We start from the raw sequence: 18,183 nt of genomic DNA, 5'->3' as shown, positions 1-18,183 counted from the left end.
CTCTTTTGGGGAGATGCATGAACTGATAGGCCCCTCAGAGCCGAGCCACTATTGGAGAGTTCCGTAACTTCCCTGGCAGGGATTGCGTTTGAGCTCTGCTTCACCCAGCGCCGCTAATGAGCCACTCCTCATGCGGCTGGCGGCCGCACAGGGCTGGCTTCCAGCATCTCACTGCAGTTCCAGGGCCTGGCCTGAGCTCCCACGGCGCACAGGAAAGGCTGGAACTCCCTGTGAGAGGGGGCTCATGGGGTCTGCAGTGCCTGAGCAAGGCGGTGATAGTCTGCATCTTTCTCCTTTGCTGCTGGTGCTCCATGCAGAGAGTACTACTTCAGCGTGGACAACCTGGAGCGGGACTTCTTCCTGCGGCGCAAGATGGACACGGAAGGCTTTCTCCCCATCACCTTGATAGCCAGCTTCCACCGAGTGCAGGCCCTGACCACGGACATCGGCCTCATTGTCAAGGTGAGGGCTCCTGACGGGGTCACCTCCGGGAACGGGCTGGTCCGCGTGGCTGCCAGACAAAGCTCAGCTCCGGCCGCTCCCCTCCTGTCCAGTCCCCAATTCTCTCAAACCCGGTTTTCCCACTGACTTCCGGGAAGATGCTGAGGCAGTTGGGGAACTTCCCCAAGGTGAGGCCAAGCAAGTCGGACTTCGTGCCTTGCCCCACTGCTGGAACCTCAGCCAATGGGAGCACGTTGCTCCCTCCCCGGCGCAGACGCCGAGGTTCTGTCTGCACCTCCCTGCAAAGGCAGCCTTCACCTCCAGGCTGGCATACACGGCTGCCCCTCGAGGGGCGTCTCTGAATTAATACCATTCGGGGGGCTTGGTCTCCAGGCTCTGAAGGACAGCAAGGTAGTGGAGATTGTGGACCAGAAGATCAGGAGAAAGGAGCAGCCAGAAAAATGGCCTCTCCCTGGCCCCCCCATGGCGGACTACACACAGACTGACTTCTCTCAGCTCATCAACTGTCCCGAGTTTGTCCCCCGGCAGAGCTTCCAAAAGGAAACAGGTTAGAGGGGCACGTTGGGATATATGTGTGTGCGCGCGTGTGTAACTGGGGGAGGAGACTATCTAGTGCCATCACGAATTCGTGGCATTAATAGCGGGTGGATGGATTTTTGGTAATTTGTCCTGTTGAGACATTGACCCTCCTGGGAAGGGTCCTACTGAAGATGGAGGGGCCAAGCACTCGAGACCCTTTGGGCTGAGACTTCTCAGGGCTGTCTGAATTCAATGGAGAATGAGTGTCCAGATCCCCTGAGTGGCTTTTCAAATCTCAGCCTTTCCATCTAGACCTGACAAACTATGGAGAGTATGACATACAGAGCAATCCTGCATTGGCAAGAGGATTCCCCTTAACAGGCCTCTCCTTGCTACAAGGCCTTTCCCTTCTCTGGACTTGGTGTTTGCTGCTGTGGCAGCTTTCTCTGGGACTTTCCTTCTAGGTTTTTTTGAGAATAAAACCCTTTTTGAGAATAAAACCCACACAAACTCATGCTACTTGCCCTGGGGCTGTCCTTTCCTGCGTGGGTGGGTGGACGCGCAAACACTTACATACCATGTATAAAATCCTTGTCTGTCCCAAAATGTATCTAGAATCTGCACCTGGCTCTCCCCGTTCTGCCAGCCCTGTGGCGACTAAGACTGAGGAGATCAGCAACCTGAAGACGATGCCGAAAGGCCTGTCTGCCAGCTTACCGGACTTGGATTCAGAGACGTGGATTGAAGTGAAGAAGAGGCCTAGGCCTTCCCCAGCCAGACCCAAGGTACTCTGCGGCCTGTGTGGCTCTCCCCCCGTAGCAGTCTGAATGCCACCGGGTGGGACAGAGCTGGGCAGTGTCTGGGAAATGGCTGGGTTTTGCTGGCAGTTGTCTGGCCAGCTTTCACAATGAGTCAGGTGCAAGTTTAGTACTGGACTGGCTTCTGGGGCATGTAGGGTGACCAGACAGCAAGTGTGGAAAAATCAGGACAGGGGGTGGGGGGTAATAGGATCAGATATAAGAAAAAGACCTAAAAATCAAAACTGTCCCTATAAAATCGAGACATCTGGTCACCCTAGGGGCATGACTCCTGTGGGTGGCTTCCCTGTTCTTTCTTGCCCCTGTTGCGTTCAGCCTTGAGGGCATGGAGTCACTGCCTGATGTGAGACGTTCCTGGCTGAACATGGGCGGTCAGCTTCATGTGGCCTAGAGGAAAAAGCAGTGAGCTGAAGGTGGGCCTGTTCTTTCAGCAACATCGAGCCTACTGCCTTTAGGACAGCAGGATCACGTCATGTGTTGTACTGAGTCAGCACCAGGGTCTTGCTGGACCAGTATTAACTATCAAGGGTAGAAATGTGCAGTTCTCCCTGGCTCCTGACATGAAAACCCAGCGGGTCTCGTGGTGTCTGTTCACCCAGAGTCCTAGCTGCATCCCTCAGGGCCTCCAGCTCCTCCTCTCCTCCGTTTGCCTTTAGAAAGTGGAGGAGTCAAAGGCACCACAGAAACAGAAGGACCAAGACGAACCTGAGGAGCTGGACTTCCTATTTGATGAGGAAATGGAGCAGATAGACGGCCGTAAGAACACCTTCACCGACTGGTCAGATGAGGATTCAGACTACGAGATTGACGACAGGGACGTGAACAAGATCCTGATTGTGACGCAGACGCCCCCTTACCTGCGCCGACACCCCGGGGGGGATCGCACAGGCAATCACACATCCAGGGCAAAAATGAGCTCTGAGCTAGCCAAGGTTATCAATGACGGGCTGTATTACTACGAGCAGGACCTGTGGACGGAGCAGTTTGAGCCTGAATACTCGCAGATCAAGGTGAGAGCTAGAACCAGTGTCCCAGTGTTAATCCAGTGCAAACCGAACGTGGGACATGCTCTCACTTCAGTTTGAGTAGCTGGCTTATTTCACTTGGACTTAAACCTCTTCCTAACCTGTTTATGTGAAACGAAATAAACCTGGTTCAGATGGAAAGAGGCGCGACTGTGCTGTCTCTTGCACTGGTTGAAAATCAGTGCAGCTCTGAGACAGGAGTGGGCGAGGGCATCGCATGGTGCTCATGAAAGGCATCCAGCCGACAGTGCTGGATCTGGGACCCCTACCCGCCAAACAGGGTCACAGGGAGCGGCATGGCTAGCTTTGCACCCGGCCCCGAGCATGCCCTGGAGAGCCCTCCCTTAAGGCTCCCTGCCTTCTTTTCATCCTGCAGTAGCACAACACCTCGGAGGGAAATTGGCTTTAGTTAGAGTGATGGGTGCAGTTGGCCAGGAGCCAGCCAGTCACACCAGTTCCTCGTCCCTTCATGCCACTTGGACCATATCTCCCCCTTCCTTTCTCGACCTGCAGCAGATCTGTGCTTCTGGCCATCTCCCTCCAAACTGCCTCATTTCCTCCTCGCTTCACCTCTGTTGTCACCGTGTCCCGTCCTCACTCCTTTGGGCTGCTCCCACTGTCTGCTTGTGCATCTCTGCTCATGCTGCCTCCTTTACTTGACAGCCCCTGACCTTCTCAGCCAATCACTTGATAAAACTCACTCTCCCATCCCCTGTTCTGTCTTCTTCCTTGTGCGCCAGTGGCCTGCACTGTGGAGTCTGTTTCAGACTTTGTAGAGCATCATATAATCTCTGGCGGTGTGTAAGCCTTTCTAGGGCTTGCCCTCCTTGTGTGGCTATGGGTCTGGCAGCCAGGAACTCTGTGCCGTGGAAATGAGATTGGAAGCCGACGTGACAGTACCACCTGCCAGCTGCAGCTGGTAAAGTCAGGGTGACACCGCTGAGGGAGAGGCAGCTAGATGCTGGGAAGGGAGAGACTGAGGAGAGCAAGCTGCAAAGTGCTTCTGCTTCTCTGTGAAGTCTGAGGAGCTGACACCTCTCTGCAGGGGAGCAGGGGCAGTACCGTTAGCTGTCAGAGACACCCCACACTCATCTCTCCATGCACGTAGGAGCCAGGTTAAGATCATTCCACCCCAAAAAATTCCTGCATGGAAGCTGCACTTTTCAGAAGTCAGGAGGTGCCCATTTAAAGTGGCCCCTTTTATGCCTATGTGTTGTGGTCACTTATTTTCAGGATCATACCACATCTCTGGTAATACAATACTGGTTACAGTTCTTTTCAATGTCCCCTCTCCCCACACATAGCCCTGGATCTGTTGCTGGGTCCTTATTCTGTCTGTTTTCATTGCCACAATGACCTGTCGTATCTCCAGAGACTCAGGCTTTTTATAGGTGGTCTCTGTTCTCTCTGAAGTGCCACGTTCTGGGCAGCCGATTCCGAGACTTTCTCTTCAACCCAACAAGCAGCACAGCAGTTCAGGGAGCGAAAGCTAGTTGGGCAGTGAAGGTGGGTAGCCGCTACGCTAAGGGGGTATGTTTCTCATTCGGGTTAGCTACATGGGATTAAAATGGCAGGGAAGACCTGGAACTTGGCTTTTGACTCAAGTCAGGCGTTGTCTGTGATACAAAATTAAGTCATCTTAAGTTAGGTCACCATACAGCCGCGCGGTGGTTCATGTCCATGCTACACCCCCTCTGGTGGTGCTGTGTGTTCTCCCCATTGCCACTTCCACCAACTTAACTGTGTGGGGCACTGACAGCTGGAGCCTCCTTGCCTCGGGGCTCTAGCTGCCATCTCCATGTAGGGCTAACAGCCAACAGGTGCTATAAGCAATGCAGTGTCTACACGGACACTGCCTTGCCCAAACGACATCACCCTTAGCAGGACCCCGTTCACGGAGTGGTTACCAGGTCAGTGTAGTGAGCGACTTACATTGGCGGGAGCAACACAGTAGTGTAGACACTGATAGCGTTAGGTTGGTTTAAGCGGCTTTATGTCGACCTGACTGTAGCGTAGACCAGGCTGTAGCATTTCTAGTTCAATCCAGGCTCCCTGTGCGCTTGACGTGGAGTTGAAAGCCAAGGTATCGTGTCTTCGCTGCTGTTTTATCCCGAGTGAGGTAACTTGGGTCAAGAACATGCTCTTCCCCACCCCCAAGAAGGCCTTAGTCTGCAGGGTGCTGAGTAATTCTCACAGAAATGACTGCCGTGGACGTCAGTGATGGTTCCCCAGGCATACGCGGTGGCGCTATGCTTGGTACTACGCTGTAAGGGGGAAATACAGCTGTCCTGTGGGGGGCAAATTGAAGTTGAGAATGGGGAGGTAGAAGTGGGCGGGGGTGAGGAGGAGAGGGCCTGTGGAAGGTGCTGTTTGGGAAGCCATAGGCAGATTCACATAGTAAGTGGTGCATGGAGGGGGACACCTGGCGCCTGCTTGGGAGCACTCAGAGCCTGTGTAAGTACCTCGAGAGAGCAGAGGGGCTGGGGGGTGAAGAAGGCGCTGGAGGCCTGGGGGAGGCTGGTCCCTGAGTAGCCTTGGAGCCCAAGGGAGCTGTAAGACATTCTAGAGGTGACCGAAGTAGGTGAGTGTGAAAGGAGCAGGAAGGAGGTGGTGATGCCGTTGTCTTCTAGTGTTTTCATGTATTTATCCTCACATCACCCCTGAGAGGGTGGGGAAGCGTTGGTATGGTCCATTGTACTGAGGCACAGAGACGCTTAAGTGCCTTGCCCAAGGTCACCAGGAAGTGTCCGGAGCTGGGAATCGAATCTTGGGTCTCCCACGGCCTAGGCTTGTGCCCTGGCACCGGACCGTCGTTCCTAGAGATGAGCATGGCGCTGCTCTGGAAGAGCTCCAGGTTGGGTTGAGAGTTGGGCTGGCTAAGAGCAATGAGACAGTGATGGCCCCATCCTTGCAGGACATTGTCATGGGAGGGTTTCCCTGTCCCGTCTCCAGAAAAAACATCGCTGGGACAGCAGAAGTACCGGAGATGCTAGGGAGCTGTGCTAGCCGAGGGCGAGGGATGCACGTGGCAGCACAAATCGCTCGTGTAGGGAGAGAATGGAAAGGTTCACTTGTCCTGTTCATGGCGCAGAGGGGTGAGCCATGCCCCTCAGTGCTGGGAACTGCCACTAGCACGAAGGGGTGGGACCCCCTTTAAAAGCAGGTCATGGACTAAGTCAGATTCCCTCTCCCAATGTAAATGGGCAGGCACTGCAGTGCTGACCCCTCACCGGAGTTACCACAGGGAGAGGGCAGGGGTGGGGGCATGTCCAGGCTGTGCTGGCAGCGGGAGAGAACAGCTTGATTTGAGGTGAGCCACAGATGAAGTGTCTGCTCAGGGCCAGTGTGGAACCCCAGAGAAGGCTCTTGGCTGAATTGGGATGAACCGTCCTGTCGTGGGCAGGGCAGCTGTGCTGACTACTCATCTTCTTTATCTTTAAATGCAGCAAGAAGTGGAGAACTTCAAGAAGGTGAATATGATCAGCCGGGAGCAGTTCGATACTCTGACCCCGGAGCCCCCTGTCGATCCAAACCAGGAAGTCCCCCCTGGACCCCCCAGATTCCAGCAAGGTAAGAGACATGGTATTAAGGACGTATTCATGTAGCTTACTTCTGGCCCTGGAGAATGAAGCTGGCTGTTCCTGCTCCAGGGCCTGAAATCTGGAGAGATGGTGCTGGCAGGGCCGGCTTTAGGAACTGCAGGGCTCGATTCGAATACCCGGCAGCGGTCCGGGTCTTCGGCCGTGGGGGTCCTTCACTCGCTCCGAGTCTTCTGCGGCACTGAAGGACCGCCCCCCCCCCTGCCAAAATGCTGCCAGTTGAGTAAAAAAAATTTTTAAAAGCGCCTAAGGCATGGGGCCCTTTTAGGCATGGGGCCCAACTCCAGGGAATCCGCCTAAAGCCGGCTCTGGGTGCTGGTGGCATTGTGCTGCCGTTAGCACATTTGCCAAATGTGCCTTCCCATCACTTAGATACATCAGGTAAGTGTTACCATACCTGGAGCCTGATCTGCCTAGGGAGAGCCGGGTGTCTTTGGCCTGGCAGCTGTCCCTGGGGGGAGCTCCAGGAGTGACTCTGCTGAGCAGGGGAGGCAGGGTGTCTTGGTGCTGTGGGTAACGAGCTGTGCTTATTAGCACCCATCCCCTGCCGCCCAAGCAGCTGGAGCACCATGAACGGTGGCCTCGATCATGCTGTGGCTGGCATGCTGCCGAGCTGGGGATCAGGATAAGGGCGTAGCGTAGTGCTCTAGTGACCCCACTGAGGGGAGGGGTGTGTGTAGGGGGGTGTTCGCCAACTGTCCTGCTCAGGGACCTCTGAACCAGAGGGGGCCCTGCCCCATCGTCCGCACTGGTCGTCCCACCCGTCACATTTGCAGCACAAGGTGATGAAATCGGGAGTGTTCTAGATCACCTCCCAGCAAGCTGCCTGCAACGTAGCGTGCAGCTCAGTGCCCTGGGTCCCTCCACGGTTACCAGCCGCCCAGCTCCTCAGACACTGCTGCTCCCTCAACCAGGAGCAATGTGTCCCCTACCGGTCCCGTTGGGACAGAGGCGGCGCATGCTGCAGAGAATCCTTCCAGGAGTCTACCTGTAGAGGCATGGCCTAGCGCGCCTCCTCCCATCTAGCCATGCAGCTCAGGGTCCCAGGAGCAGGGGGAGCTCAAACTCAAGGGTCTCCCAGGCGGTGTAGGAGACTCTAATAGGTCTCGCCTGTGGGTCATGCTACCAGGTGACATCTGTTGCTCTAAGGGAGGTGATTCACACAGTCAGACTGACTGGATGTATCTTTCTTATGAATGAAATGAAGGAATCTGCATGTGGGACTGGGTTGGTGGTGGAGCTGGTCCAGTATCCTGGCCAGGGAAGTGATGCATTTTGGGGCTGGGGGGGAGGGCTCTCTGGGAAGGGGGTTCTCCCTAGTCCCAGCTAGTGAGAACCTGCAGCAGGACACTGGCAGAACCATAGATCTCTAGTCCCATAACTGCGGGTGCTCTTCTTAGCCCTACATGGTTCTTCTCAGCTTTCCACCCAAGGCAGCTTAGTTCCCTGGCACTTGGTGTTGACTTTCTAGAGGCGCTCGGTGACAAGTCAGAACTGCAGGCTGCTCTTCCAAGAGCAGGGGACAGCAGCTTGTGTGTCTGGGCCATCTCCTGAACAGGCTTCAGAGGGAGAGATCTCTGCTACATGGTTCCAAGTACAACCAGTGGGGCCCCTTCCCCTCAGCCAGAGCTTGGTGTGAGGTGGTTTCTGGGGGCTGTTCCCATCTCCCTCTCCTTTCTGCAGTTCCTACCGACGCTTTGGCCAATAAGCTATTCGGAGTCCCCGAGCCTTCAGCCATTGCCCGATCTCTGCCAACCACTGTGCCAGAATCGCCTAACTATCGCAACGCCAGGACCCCCCGGACCCCTCGCACGCCTCAGCTGAAAGACCCAACGCAGACACCCCGGTTCTACCCAGTGGTGAAAGAGGGCAGGACGATAGATGCCAAGGTGAGATGTCCCGGGGGGGCTCAGGCTGTGTGTGCGGGGGACGATGCTTTCAGCTACCCAGGAGGGATTTGGGACTTCCTGTCTGGGGTGGCGAAGGAATAGGAGGGAGGGAGAAGGGGTCAGCCCAGGAGAAAAGACACTTAACGCCGCTGTCTCTTGCAGACCCCCCGGAAGAGGAAGACGCGGCACAGTTCGAACCCCCCCATGGAATGCCACGTGGGCTGGGTGATGGACTCCCGGGAGCACAGGCCTCGCACTGCCTCCATCAGGTATTCAGAAGGGCAGAAGAGGATGGGGAAGGGGCCAGAGACAGACCCGTAGAGCTGATGACCAAGTAGCTATCTGCCCCTAGTGCAGCCCCTAGCGCCCTCTGGCTCGAGAAGCACAGCAGTCAGCCGGGTTAGCGGGCTCTCCTCTCTGTAGCACACTCATCCAGCGGAGCTGCCTCTGCAGGAGAGTTGGTGACGGGGTTGAGGCTCCATTTAAAGGGAAGGAAGAGAATTGTCGCCCGTATGTGTGACACAGACATCAGAGCAGCTAAACCAATGTGCGTTGGTGTCAGAGGGGCCCGTTCACATGGCCTGTGACTCTGCAGCTCCAAACCGTGTCTGATTTCTGTAGTGTTCTGGGTGTGCACGAGGCTATAGACTGAAGACCGGGAAGGCCCTGGCCTGAGGAGTTCATGCAGCAGCGCCTCCCCAGGCTATCCCCTATATGATCAGGTAGTAGGATGCTCCAGGCCACTGTGCAAACCACATGAATCCTGCTGTTCTGTCCTGCCCTTTGGGTACTCCTCCTCTCACTCGGCTGCAGCCTCTCATCCCATGAGTGATGCTGTGGCTCGGGCTTGTAGCTGGTGGTGCCCAAAGGAAGGAAAGGGGGTTTGATTGGTGTGTCTTGTGCTCAGCTCCAGCCCCTCGGAAGGAACCCCTGCTGTCGGGAGCTACGGCTGCACCCCTCAGTCGCTGCCCAAGTTTCAGCATCCTTCCCACGAGCTGCTTAAGGAGAACGGCTTCACGCAACATGTGTATCACAAGTACCGTCGGCGCTGCCTTAATGGTGGGTTGAGGGAGGCCCCGCGGAGCTTTCACCAGGGCTGCTGGAGCTCTCGCTCTGTCTAGCAGAGTGTGGGAGTACCCCCTCTGCAGCCACATACCTTAGCTATAAGGGGCATGGGTGAGCATATCGTCCTGCTGCTGTGCTCTCTGCACTGGACAATAGACTCCACTGCTGCCTAAGCCAGGGGGCAAGGACATCGAACGCACAAGCCAAACATATAAACCCTCCTTGACCCTGCATTGTAAACTAAGAAGGGCTCCGGGTTACTAGTAGCTAGCATACCGTCTCCATGCAGAGAGAACTGACTTTGTGGAAGTTACATCAACTGGCAGCACAGTCAACCTGTGGTACTCCTTGCCCAGGGATATTGTGAAGGCCAAAACTATAACAGGGTTCTAAAAAGAACTAGATAAGTTCATGGAGGATGGGTCCATCAGTGGCTATTAGCCAGGGTGGGCAGGGATGGTGTCCCTAGCCTCTCTTTGCCAGAAGCTGGGAATGAGCACCAGGGAATGGATCACTTGATTACTTGTTCTGTTCATTCCCTCTGGGGCACCTGGCATTGGTCACCATTGGAAGACAGGACACTGGGCTAGATGGTCCGTTGGTCTGACCCAGTATGGCCACTCTTAAGGGCAGGGGTGTTACATTTAGGGCTGGATGCCCTTTTAAGCTTATCCAGGGCATCTTACCACCTCATCCATATGCCCCTGCTCCTGAACACGCTCTCCAAGGCAGGGGTATTCTACCTATTGTTCTGGAACCCAAAGTAATTGCCTTCCTTCTCCCCCAAACAGAGCGGAAACGACTGGGCATTGGTCAATCCCAGGAGATGAACACGCTCTTCCGGTTCTGGTCATTTTTCCTCCGAGATCACTTTAACAAGAAAATGTACGAGGAATTCAAGCAGCTGGCATTGGAAGATGGGAAGGAGGGATACAGGTAGGGCAGTGGCCAATGTGGATACGGGCTCCTGTGCTGTGAGTTGGGATGGGAGGCTGCGTTCAGTTTAAGGGGTGAGAGAGCATGAGTGGGGTGGGCCCATCCTTGGGCTGGGGAGTAAATGCCGGCTGGTTTTAAAGCAGAGAGAGCAGATGTGACCTTGGGGAAGGAACAGGGGAGATGCTCACGCGCCACCTCACACAAAAGCAGGGTATTAGCTATGGTGTGTCCCTCGGGAGTGTTCCCAGCCCTGAGAGATGACGTCATTCCCTGTTGACACGGGGCTGGGTTCAGGAGCCCTGCTCTGGCTTAGGCTTCTCTCACGATCTGCTGTGTTCTGCAGGTACGGCCTGGAGTGCCTTTTCAGATACTACAGCTACGGACTGGAGAAGAAATTCCGGCCGGACATATTTAAGGATTTCCAAGAAGAAACCATCAAGGATTATGAAGCTGGTAGGTGGTTCCTTCAGCCGCTCCTTGAATCTTATCATCCAGCCCTGCTCTCTGCGACCGGCTGTCCAGGGGCTTCCTTTGGGAAGTCCAGCCATGCTCCGGGTTTACTGTGCTAATGGTGCCGGCTGTGACTGTCCAAGGGCTGTGCGTAGTAGAGCACATTAGGCCTGGAGTCACTGAGGGTTGTGGCTTTTCGGGGCACAGAGGTGGCTGGGGGGCCTGGTGCTGGGAAGGTTAATGGAAATAGGCCATAGTAGATGTTCTCCAGATTCACTCTTCTTGTGGGCCCAGGGTTTTTCTTGAGGGCTTGCAGTGACCCAACCCTCCGACTGAATAGGACACCCTGCCCCCATGCTCTGCACCCAGAGCTAATCACCCAGTAGTGAGAGGGGTCCTTTCTTCTCCCGTGGTTCAGCCATGCTGGCTTTGCTGTGCTCATAGCCCCTGCTGGCCATGGGAGTGACAGGCCAAGGTGGTCTCCATGTGTGGAAAGCAGGCAGCCCCTCCTCTGTGACTTCATGTCAGGATACACTCTTGGTGCCATGCGGTTGCTGCACCAGGCCCAAAGGGTCTATTGAGGAGTCTCGGCACCCAATGGGGTGGTGCCACGTGGTTACAGGCAATCCCTCGCGTGCCCTTGGCGGAAGTGCAGTGTATCAGTGAGTCTGCGAGAGGCCCATCTGCATGGTGTCTGTGTTCGGCCAGGGCGGATGGAGAGTGCTCGTTGGGCTCTGGGGAGCCCTTCATGGACAGCTCTGATGTCTGTAGCTTTGTGTCTCGTAACAGGGCAGCTCTATGGGCTGGAAAAGTTTTGGGCCTACTTAAAATATTCCAAAGCCAAAAATCTGGACATCAATCGCAAGCTGCAAGAATACCTCAGCAAGTTCAGGCGCCTCGAGGACTTCCGAGTGGATGTGAGTAGGAGCTGCAGCTGATCACTCCTCCCTGCCCCCCCCCCCCCAGCTCTCTGCTCTTCATACCTTTCTCTCCCCCTCCCCCTCCCAAAAAACAAAACAAAAACAAACCACACACAGACACACACCCCAGTCCCAATCCTTGACCACTCCTCCCAGAGCAGGGGCAGTGAGTGGAAATTCAGTCTGAATCGCGGCCAGGTTTAGCTCAGCAGCGACCCCTAGTGTCGTGTTCAGGTCATTGTAGCTGGATGGAGGAATAACGACATTCCCCTTGGTTTCTGTAAAAGCAGCAAAGAATCCTGTGGCACCTTATAGACTAACAGGCATCTGTTAGTCTATAAGGTGCCACAGGATTCTTTGCTGCTTTTACAGATCCAGACTAACACAGCTACCCCTTGGTTTCTGTGTCTAAGGGCCTCCTGAATACGGGGCTGTTCCTTGGCTACTCTGTCTCCATGGGAATAACATTTAGCTTTGTTTTGCTTCCCTGGCTCTGAACAGCTGTGAAGGGCTTCCCTGCTGGAGAGAAGCATGGGCCTTGCTTTGATCCCATGTGCTCTCTTGTAACCGGGCTGCGTGGAAGAGGCCGGAGGATGCTCCCCCACACACTGAATGGGTTACGGTGGGGTGGCATTTTCACCCTCGATCTCTGACAATGAGTCAGTGACTTTAGGAGTAGCTGAGCTGGAGCACTGTCGGATACAGCTCAACGGTCTAGGGGCCGGCAGCACAGGCGTTCGAAGCGTCAGGGCAAGGAAGAGAGAATTTCAGATGAACTTTGAAATAAAGAGGGGGCTGGGCAGCAGGCTGCTGCACAGATAGTGTGTGGGTGTTGGAGGTGAGGCAGGACAGAAGAACAGCCAGCCTTAGATAAGGAGAGAGAGGGGCCTGCCTGGTATGGTGGAGCCAGGAAAGCTAATCCTGCCCCGCTGGCATGTTACTCAGCTCTCGGGTTATCGCAGGCCTCCTCGATAGGAGGTCAGTTACCCTCCTGTAGCTGCCAGCCCGTTCCCCCATGCCCAGCACTCCTGAGGGTTCCACCTCGGAGAAGCAAGGTACCACTAGGTTTGCATATTGGGAGCCAGGTTAACCCTGTTTGTACAAACATTTACTCTATTAACCCCCCTGTCCCCAGGGAGACAGGTATGCATTTTTCTTCCCCATTGTGTCCATGATTAAAACACAGCACCAAGTTAGCTGGCTTGCTTGGTGGGGCCAGGTTGGGTAGCCAGAGCTGGTTCCCTGTCCTGCACCGGACCGCTGGACTGTACTCTGCTGAGAGAGGCTGCATCTTCGCTGGAGGCCCTTATGCACTTAGGGGATGAATCTTGGCGCTGGTGGGTTGGAACCATCAGCGTCTGTAGAGCAGGCTGCATCCCAGTGGGAGCTTGTGTCGGGAAGCGCGAATGATTTGCCCGCTGTAATGACTCAGCAGGAAGCAAAAACAGCTCGAGCTGCTGCCTTCTGGGGAGAGGAATCGGGATTATAACAGGAAGGGGAGACTGAAAACTTCCCCAGGCTGAGAATCGGCCTGGGCCTGAAGCCAGTTTGCCCCACAAGAATTCTTCTCTCTGGCTCCCTAATGCAGCCGGAGTGCAGCCCTCTCCCTGAGCACCTGCGTGAGTGGATGGGGAGGCTGAGCTAAGGTTTGCGGGGCCCCCCCCCCCCCTTGTTCCCTGGGATTCAGGGAGAACTCTTGCAGTTGTTGATGGGGCAGATGCAGAACACAGATGTATGGGGGTGGTGGAGGCAAGACTGTGGCGGTGTGCATGGGGTGACTTGCTTTGAGATGGCTGCTCTGATGCCAGGGTCGGTTCTCTTTCAGCCACCCATGGGAGAGGAAGGTGGTCACAAGCGATTCCAGTCAACGTCGGGAGGAGATGGAAGGAAGCGCTACCCCTCCCAGTCTTCCAGCAAACCGGTCAGCCAGTCCCTATCCAGCCAAGCCCATGCCTCGTCCAGCCAGCCTGCGAGACAGGATGCCAAAAACCTGAGCCACCATGCCCTTGCCACAGCGGCTGTGGAATCTCAGACACTGGGGAAGTAGAGAAGCTGGAGCTTCTGCTTCCTACTGGGGAAGGGGTGGGTTGGTGGGGAATTTGACCGGGGGAGGGGAGAGGTGCGGTGGGGAGGGACAGAAGGGGAGTCGGAACGTGGGTGTCCAAGAATAGGCTGCTGGGGAAACTTCAACGCACACAACCTCTCTTGTGGCTGGAAAACAAGACGATCACAATCCAGAAAGGATCCTTTGCTTGCTGTCTGTCACTGACTGGAGCCGGACCCCCTCCGCCCCCACTTCCATGTCTTAGCTTCTTTCTGGGTGGGTTGGGAAGGGGGGAGATATTTTTTTTTATTATATATATATCAAGTTTTAAATTATTGATAGAAGTTCGTCTGGATTTACCAAAATCACTCTGCGCTAGGCAGCCCCTCCACCCCGTGACACTCACCCCTTCAGATCAGCTATGCAGCCTACTCGGAAAGCTACGAGGTTCCGTGTCGAGTCGGCCTGTGGCACTGCCAACGTCCCTGACTCGGCTGACTTCACCCATTCCGAATACAAGGATGCGTTTTAAAAACAAAAACCCAACCGATACAGAAAGACTTGATTGTATTTGCCCCTCCTCCTGCCAGCTCTGTTTCCCTCCACCCAACTAGCCCTTCCATCATGGACAATTGGAAGTCAACCAAAGGACCTTGACTAAGCGTTGCGATGGGCTCATTCAACCTTTCTGTGCGAGGACAGCGAGGATGGGAGCTGCAGGCTCGTGCAGGAACGCTGGCCGCACTAGAAGGAACTTTCTCTTCCTCTCCCTCTCCCTTTAAAACCACAAACATACACACACACACAAAAACCCTCTACACAGACTGCTCTCCCTTGGCTTTCTTCCTTGAAAATAATTGTTTAAAAAAAAAAAGAAAAAAAATGTTGCCTTATTGTGGAGTGGGAGTTCTGTGACCCACCTGACTTCTTCACGTGGCCTCGGGGCATGGCATCTGCGTGGGACGAGAGCCCTCGGCCGAGCAGCGGGAGCCCCTCCGTAACAGCCTTCCTTTGGGAGACTCCTGCGGGGAACAGCTGGTGATCTCCCGGCAACCCGGTTGCATTGACATAGACTCCAGAGCTGCTTTCTGCAGCCAAGAGGGATGTTGTACAGACTACACCAGACGATCCCCCCCTTCCCTTGGAGGTGGGCTCTAGGGCCCACTCCGGAGAGGAAGCGGTGCTGACGCAGCTTAATCTAAGACTTAATAGCCTAAGTAGTTGAAGCTGATGTAATGTATATACTGTTGTAGTGTCCTTCCTGCTACAGCAACTGGCCGTGCTATTGCCTCATTCAGACTTACAGGTGCACTGTCATTTTCTTTCCTCTTCCACCAGCCCAACAAGCAGGGGCAGCACTGGTGGGGTTATCGGTCTGCTCAGTCTGCTGGGAAGGTAGGAGCCTAGCAGGGTTGGGGACAGCCTCAGTGGCCGGATTTCTTACTGCTAAGGGGAGGTGTGGAGCCGAGAGAAACATGAATGTTCCGGAGTATGTTAATGCTACGTCCCAGCAGCTGAGGAAGGCGAATCCAAGAAACCCATCTTGGACAAGCACTGACCCAGGGGGCTGGCAGGGTAGGGATGGTCTCAATTCAGAGGCTGCCTGCGAAATGTGATCACAGTGCAGGTTTCCCTGTTACAGATGGGTGCATTCAGTCTTCCTCTTTTCCCCTCATTAGGGTGCACGGCAGGTACCACGCTGCAGCATGAGACGACTTCGGGGAGTGAGTCATCCCCCAGAGTTTGCATTCGGACTCTCCAGAACACAAGCTGAGTCTGGCTGGATTTAGCCAGGGTGGGGAGCAGACAGGGCTGAGATGGCGTAGAAGGAAGTTGTAGCTCGCAAGGTGTCCTGCGTCCTGGCAACGAGGCAATGGGGAATTCAGGCTTGAAGGCGGAGGTGAATTCCTTGGGAGGGGAAGGGATACTTCCCTTGCTGGTAATATGCTCTGCCTCCATGTGCTCACGCATGTGCTTTGCTGGGTTCTGTGCTGTATCTCCTTTGTGTGTTGGCCTTGCAAGCTAGGGAAGACCTTGCTCGATGGGCATCGAAAGGAATGTCTGCAGATGCTGCTACCTTGGCCTGCTGCTGTCTGGGCAGCGTAGGACCCTCCTAGCTCGTTGTTGCCCCATCAGCTTTTATGTAATGGCATGTCACCTCTGAGCATCCTGCTGATTTAGGGCTGCCTCATGTACTAGGTACCACTCCTGGCAAGGGGGTGTCTCTAGGGCTTGCATGCTGCTTAGCAGCTGGGAACCCTGCCCTGTACCAACAGGAAGCCCAGCAGTGCTGGGAAGTTGGAGTCCAGTTCAGAGCAAAGCTCAGTACAGTGAGCTGGGTGGATCAGCCAGTGTTCCTCACCGTTGGGTACTGGCATTGCCAGAGGTGGGTAGCGAGAGGTCCATGTGCTGCTAATGTGCCCTGTGCAGTGAACGCAACCAGCTTCTCAGTTACACTGCATAAAACAGGCTGCAGGGGGTGGGGGCGGGCAGAGATGCTGGTTGTTTCAGAGCAGCTTTGGGTGACCCTACAGCCGAGGAGCTGCCACAAGCTAGAGCCCAGCCAAGGGAACTGAGTGGCTGGTACTTAGTGTTTCCTCAAATCAAGATCCTGGTATATTCCACAGCGAAAACCTGCTAATGATTTAAACACACAGGCCTGCCCAGAGTCCTTGCCTTATTCCGCTGTGTCTGGGATAGCACGGTGTGCCCAGTTGGCCACGAGAGTCCCAACACGCAGGTGCAGCGCGATCGCGTGTCAGCCCTGATTTTCCGCCTTGACTTTGAATTTCCTTAGTCTTGTGAGCTGGAGCCAGACCCTCCCTCCGGCAGGTGTGTTGGGATTTAGAGGGGGTGGTAGGGAAGAGCCTGGAGGATATTGAGCTGTGACTGTGGAGACAGCTGTCTGTTACTGGAGGCATGGTCTCTTTGTTACTAGTTGTTTGCATCTGAGCAACTCAAACCAGAAACTAGGAAAAATGGGCTTGCCTTGAGGAGTGGTTGCTTCTGAAGTCAACAGGCTAAAGGAGCCACTGGATGGCAGAAGTGCCCAGGAATGTCCCAGAGAGCTGCAGAGATCCAAACTGATTGGCTGTTTTTTGTTTGTGCGACACCCTCTCCAATTTCAGCCTAGAGCAGTTTGTTTCCCATTTTAGTCAGTGGTTTGTCATCAGTGAATGGGTCCTGTCTAGAAACTCTTCCCTGCAGGAGAAACTTGCCCAGAAGAGAGATCCCAGCAGTTGTCACAGCCCATATGGTCAAGTGTGAGTTGTTTGCATGTTGCTGTGTGAGGCAGGCCCAGATACCTGGGGGAGGGAGAGGAGACATGGAAATGAACCTGAGAGAGACAGCTGCGTTGCATCCTGCATATGGTCCTGAAGACTGACATAAATCAAGGCAACAAGTTCCTGTTTCACCCTCTGCTCTAGAGGGAGAGGAGACTTTTGCTGTTTACTGCCTGCAGTGTACGATGTAGGCTACATTCCGAAGAGGGGAGGACAATCTAGCGTTGGGTGGCACCAGGAGTACGAGTCTCTGGCACAGTTGCTCAGATGAGGGCTGACCCCATAGGGTTCTATCCTGTTTCCACAGGCATAGAGTCCCACAGCCTGCTTAGTGGGTACCAGGGCTGACTGAACGCTAGGATTGACCTCAGAGAGGTCTGCCATGCCTCAATGGTGCCCACGGAACGAGTCTCCAGACGCACCTTCCCAAAGCTAAGTGAGACCCGCCTCTGCTATGTAGAATATATAGCAAGAGGATTGCATGTGGCCAAACGCGCCTCCGAGGCGGAGAGGTGACTGTTGAAATACCTTTCCCTTCTAGAGAAGAGCAGATTGTCTGTCTGACATTTGCATTGGCCTGATTTGCTTCCCCCACCACCACTTTCCTGGGAGGAGCTTGATCTCCTTTCTAGTCAGGGATGGTCCATCTTGACCCATCCCACCTCCTTTAAAAAGGTTCTCCCATGTGCTGGTTGGTTCTGTAGCTTGTGGTTGCCATGTCCGCTGCAGAGCGAGTCAGAGGCAGCTGTTAATGCAGATCCAAGTCTGCCCCACAACCCCCAAGTGGGGGTGCAGTTGGCCTTGCCATTTCAGGTGGAAGAAGTCTGTTAAATCACGTGCATCTCCTCTCGGCCCTGCACCTTGGACGTCCATCTTGCATACAGGTAGCTGTGGCAGGATCCAAAACACTGTGGTTCAGGGTTTGCACAGAGGTGGGATTGATTTGGGGTTTTTTTAAAGGAAAACGTATCTAGGTGCTGCTGCTCTGTCTGCTCCTCGTGGCTTGTTTCCCCCTCCCGGTGGTTATCTGTAATTGTTGGATTCTGTCCAGGTTCTGTATTCACTCACTGCTTCTGATTGGTTGACTGTACTGTAACAAATGACATATTAACCTCAAAACTCTGCCATACTTCTGTACACGTACAATACGACAATGCGGAGGGGAGCCTTTT

The 18,183-nt window shown here is 54.7% G+C and overlaps 1 protein-coding gene across 3 annotated transcripts in view; it reads left to right on the top strand.

The window, feature by feature from the left end:
* The window catches only part of LARP1 (La ribonucleoprotein 1, translational regulator), a 73,845-nt gene extending 59,317 nt beyond the window's left edge, over positions 1 to 14,528 (top strand). For 2 of the 3 annotated variants that reach the window (XM_050961282.1, XM_050961281.1), the window contains exons 8-20: positions 318 to 462; positions 835 to 1,009; positions 1,597 to 1,766; positions 2,456 to 2,809; positions 4,238 to 4,330; positions 6,271 to 6,394; positions 8,107 to 8,312; positions 8,475 to 8,581; positions 9,220 to 9,371; positions 10,169 to 10,313; positions 10,657 to 10,766; positions 11,553 to 11,680; positions 13,509 to 14,528. In XM_050961282.1, the coding sequence (XP_050817239.1) occupies positions 318 to 462; positions 835 to 1,009; positions 1,597 to 1,766; positions 2,456 to 2,809; positions 4,238 to 4,330; positions 6,271 to 6,394; positions 8,107 to 8,312; positions 8,475 to 8,581; positions 9,220 to 9,371; positions 10,169 to 10,313; positions 10,657 to 10,766; positions 11,553 to 11,680; positions 13,509 to 13,730 (2,131 nt within the window). In that variant the 3' untranslated portion in view covers positions 13,731 to 14,528. The remainder of the gene's footprint in view (positions 1 to 317; positions 463 to 834; positions 1,010 to 1,596; positions 1,767 to 2,455; positions 2,810 to 4,237; positions 4,331 to 6,270; positions 6,395 to 8,106; positions 8,313 to 8,474; positions 8,582 to 9,219; positions 9,372 to 10,168; positions 10,314 to 10,656; positions 10,767 to 11,552; positions 11,681 to 13,508) is intronic. The other variant, XM_050961283.1, reaches the window with a different exon arrangement.
* The last annotated feature ends 3,655 nt before the right edge of the window (positions 14,529 to 18,183 follow it).

Source organism: Gopherus flavomarginatus, chromosome 7, assembly GCF_025201925.1.
Source record: "Gopherus flavomarginatus isolate rGopFla2 chromosome 7, rGopFla2.mat.asm, whole genome shotgun sequence".
Taxonomy (NCBI): Eukaryota; Metazoa; Chordata; order Testudines; family Testudinidae; genus Gopherus; species Gopherus flavomarginatus.
This window is presented reverse-complemented; position numbering and strand designations above follow the sequence as displayed.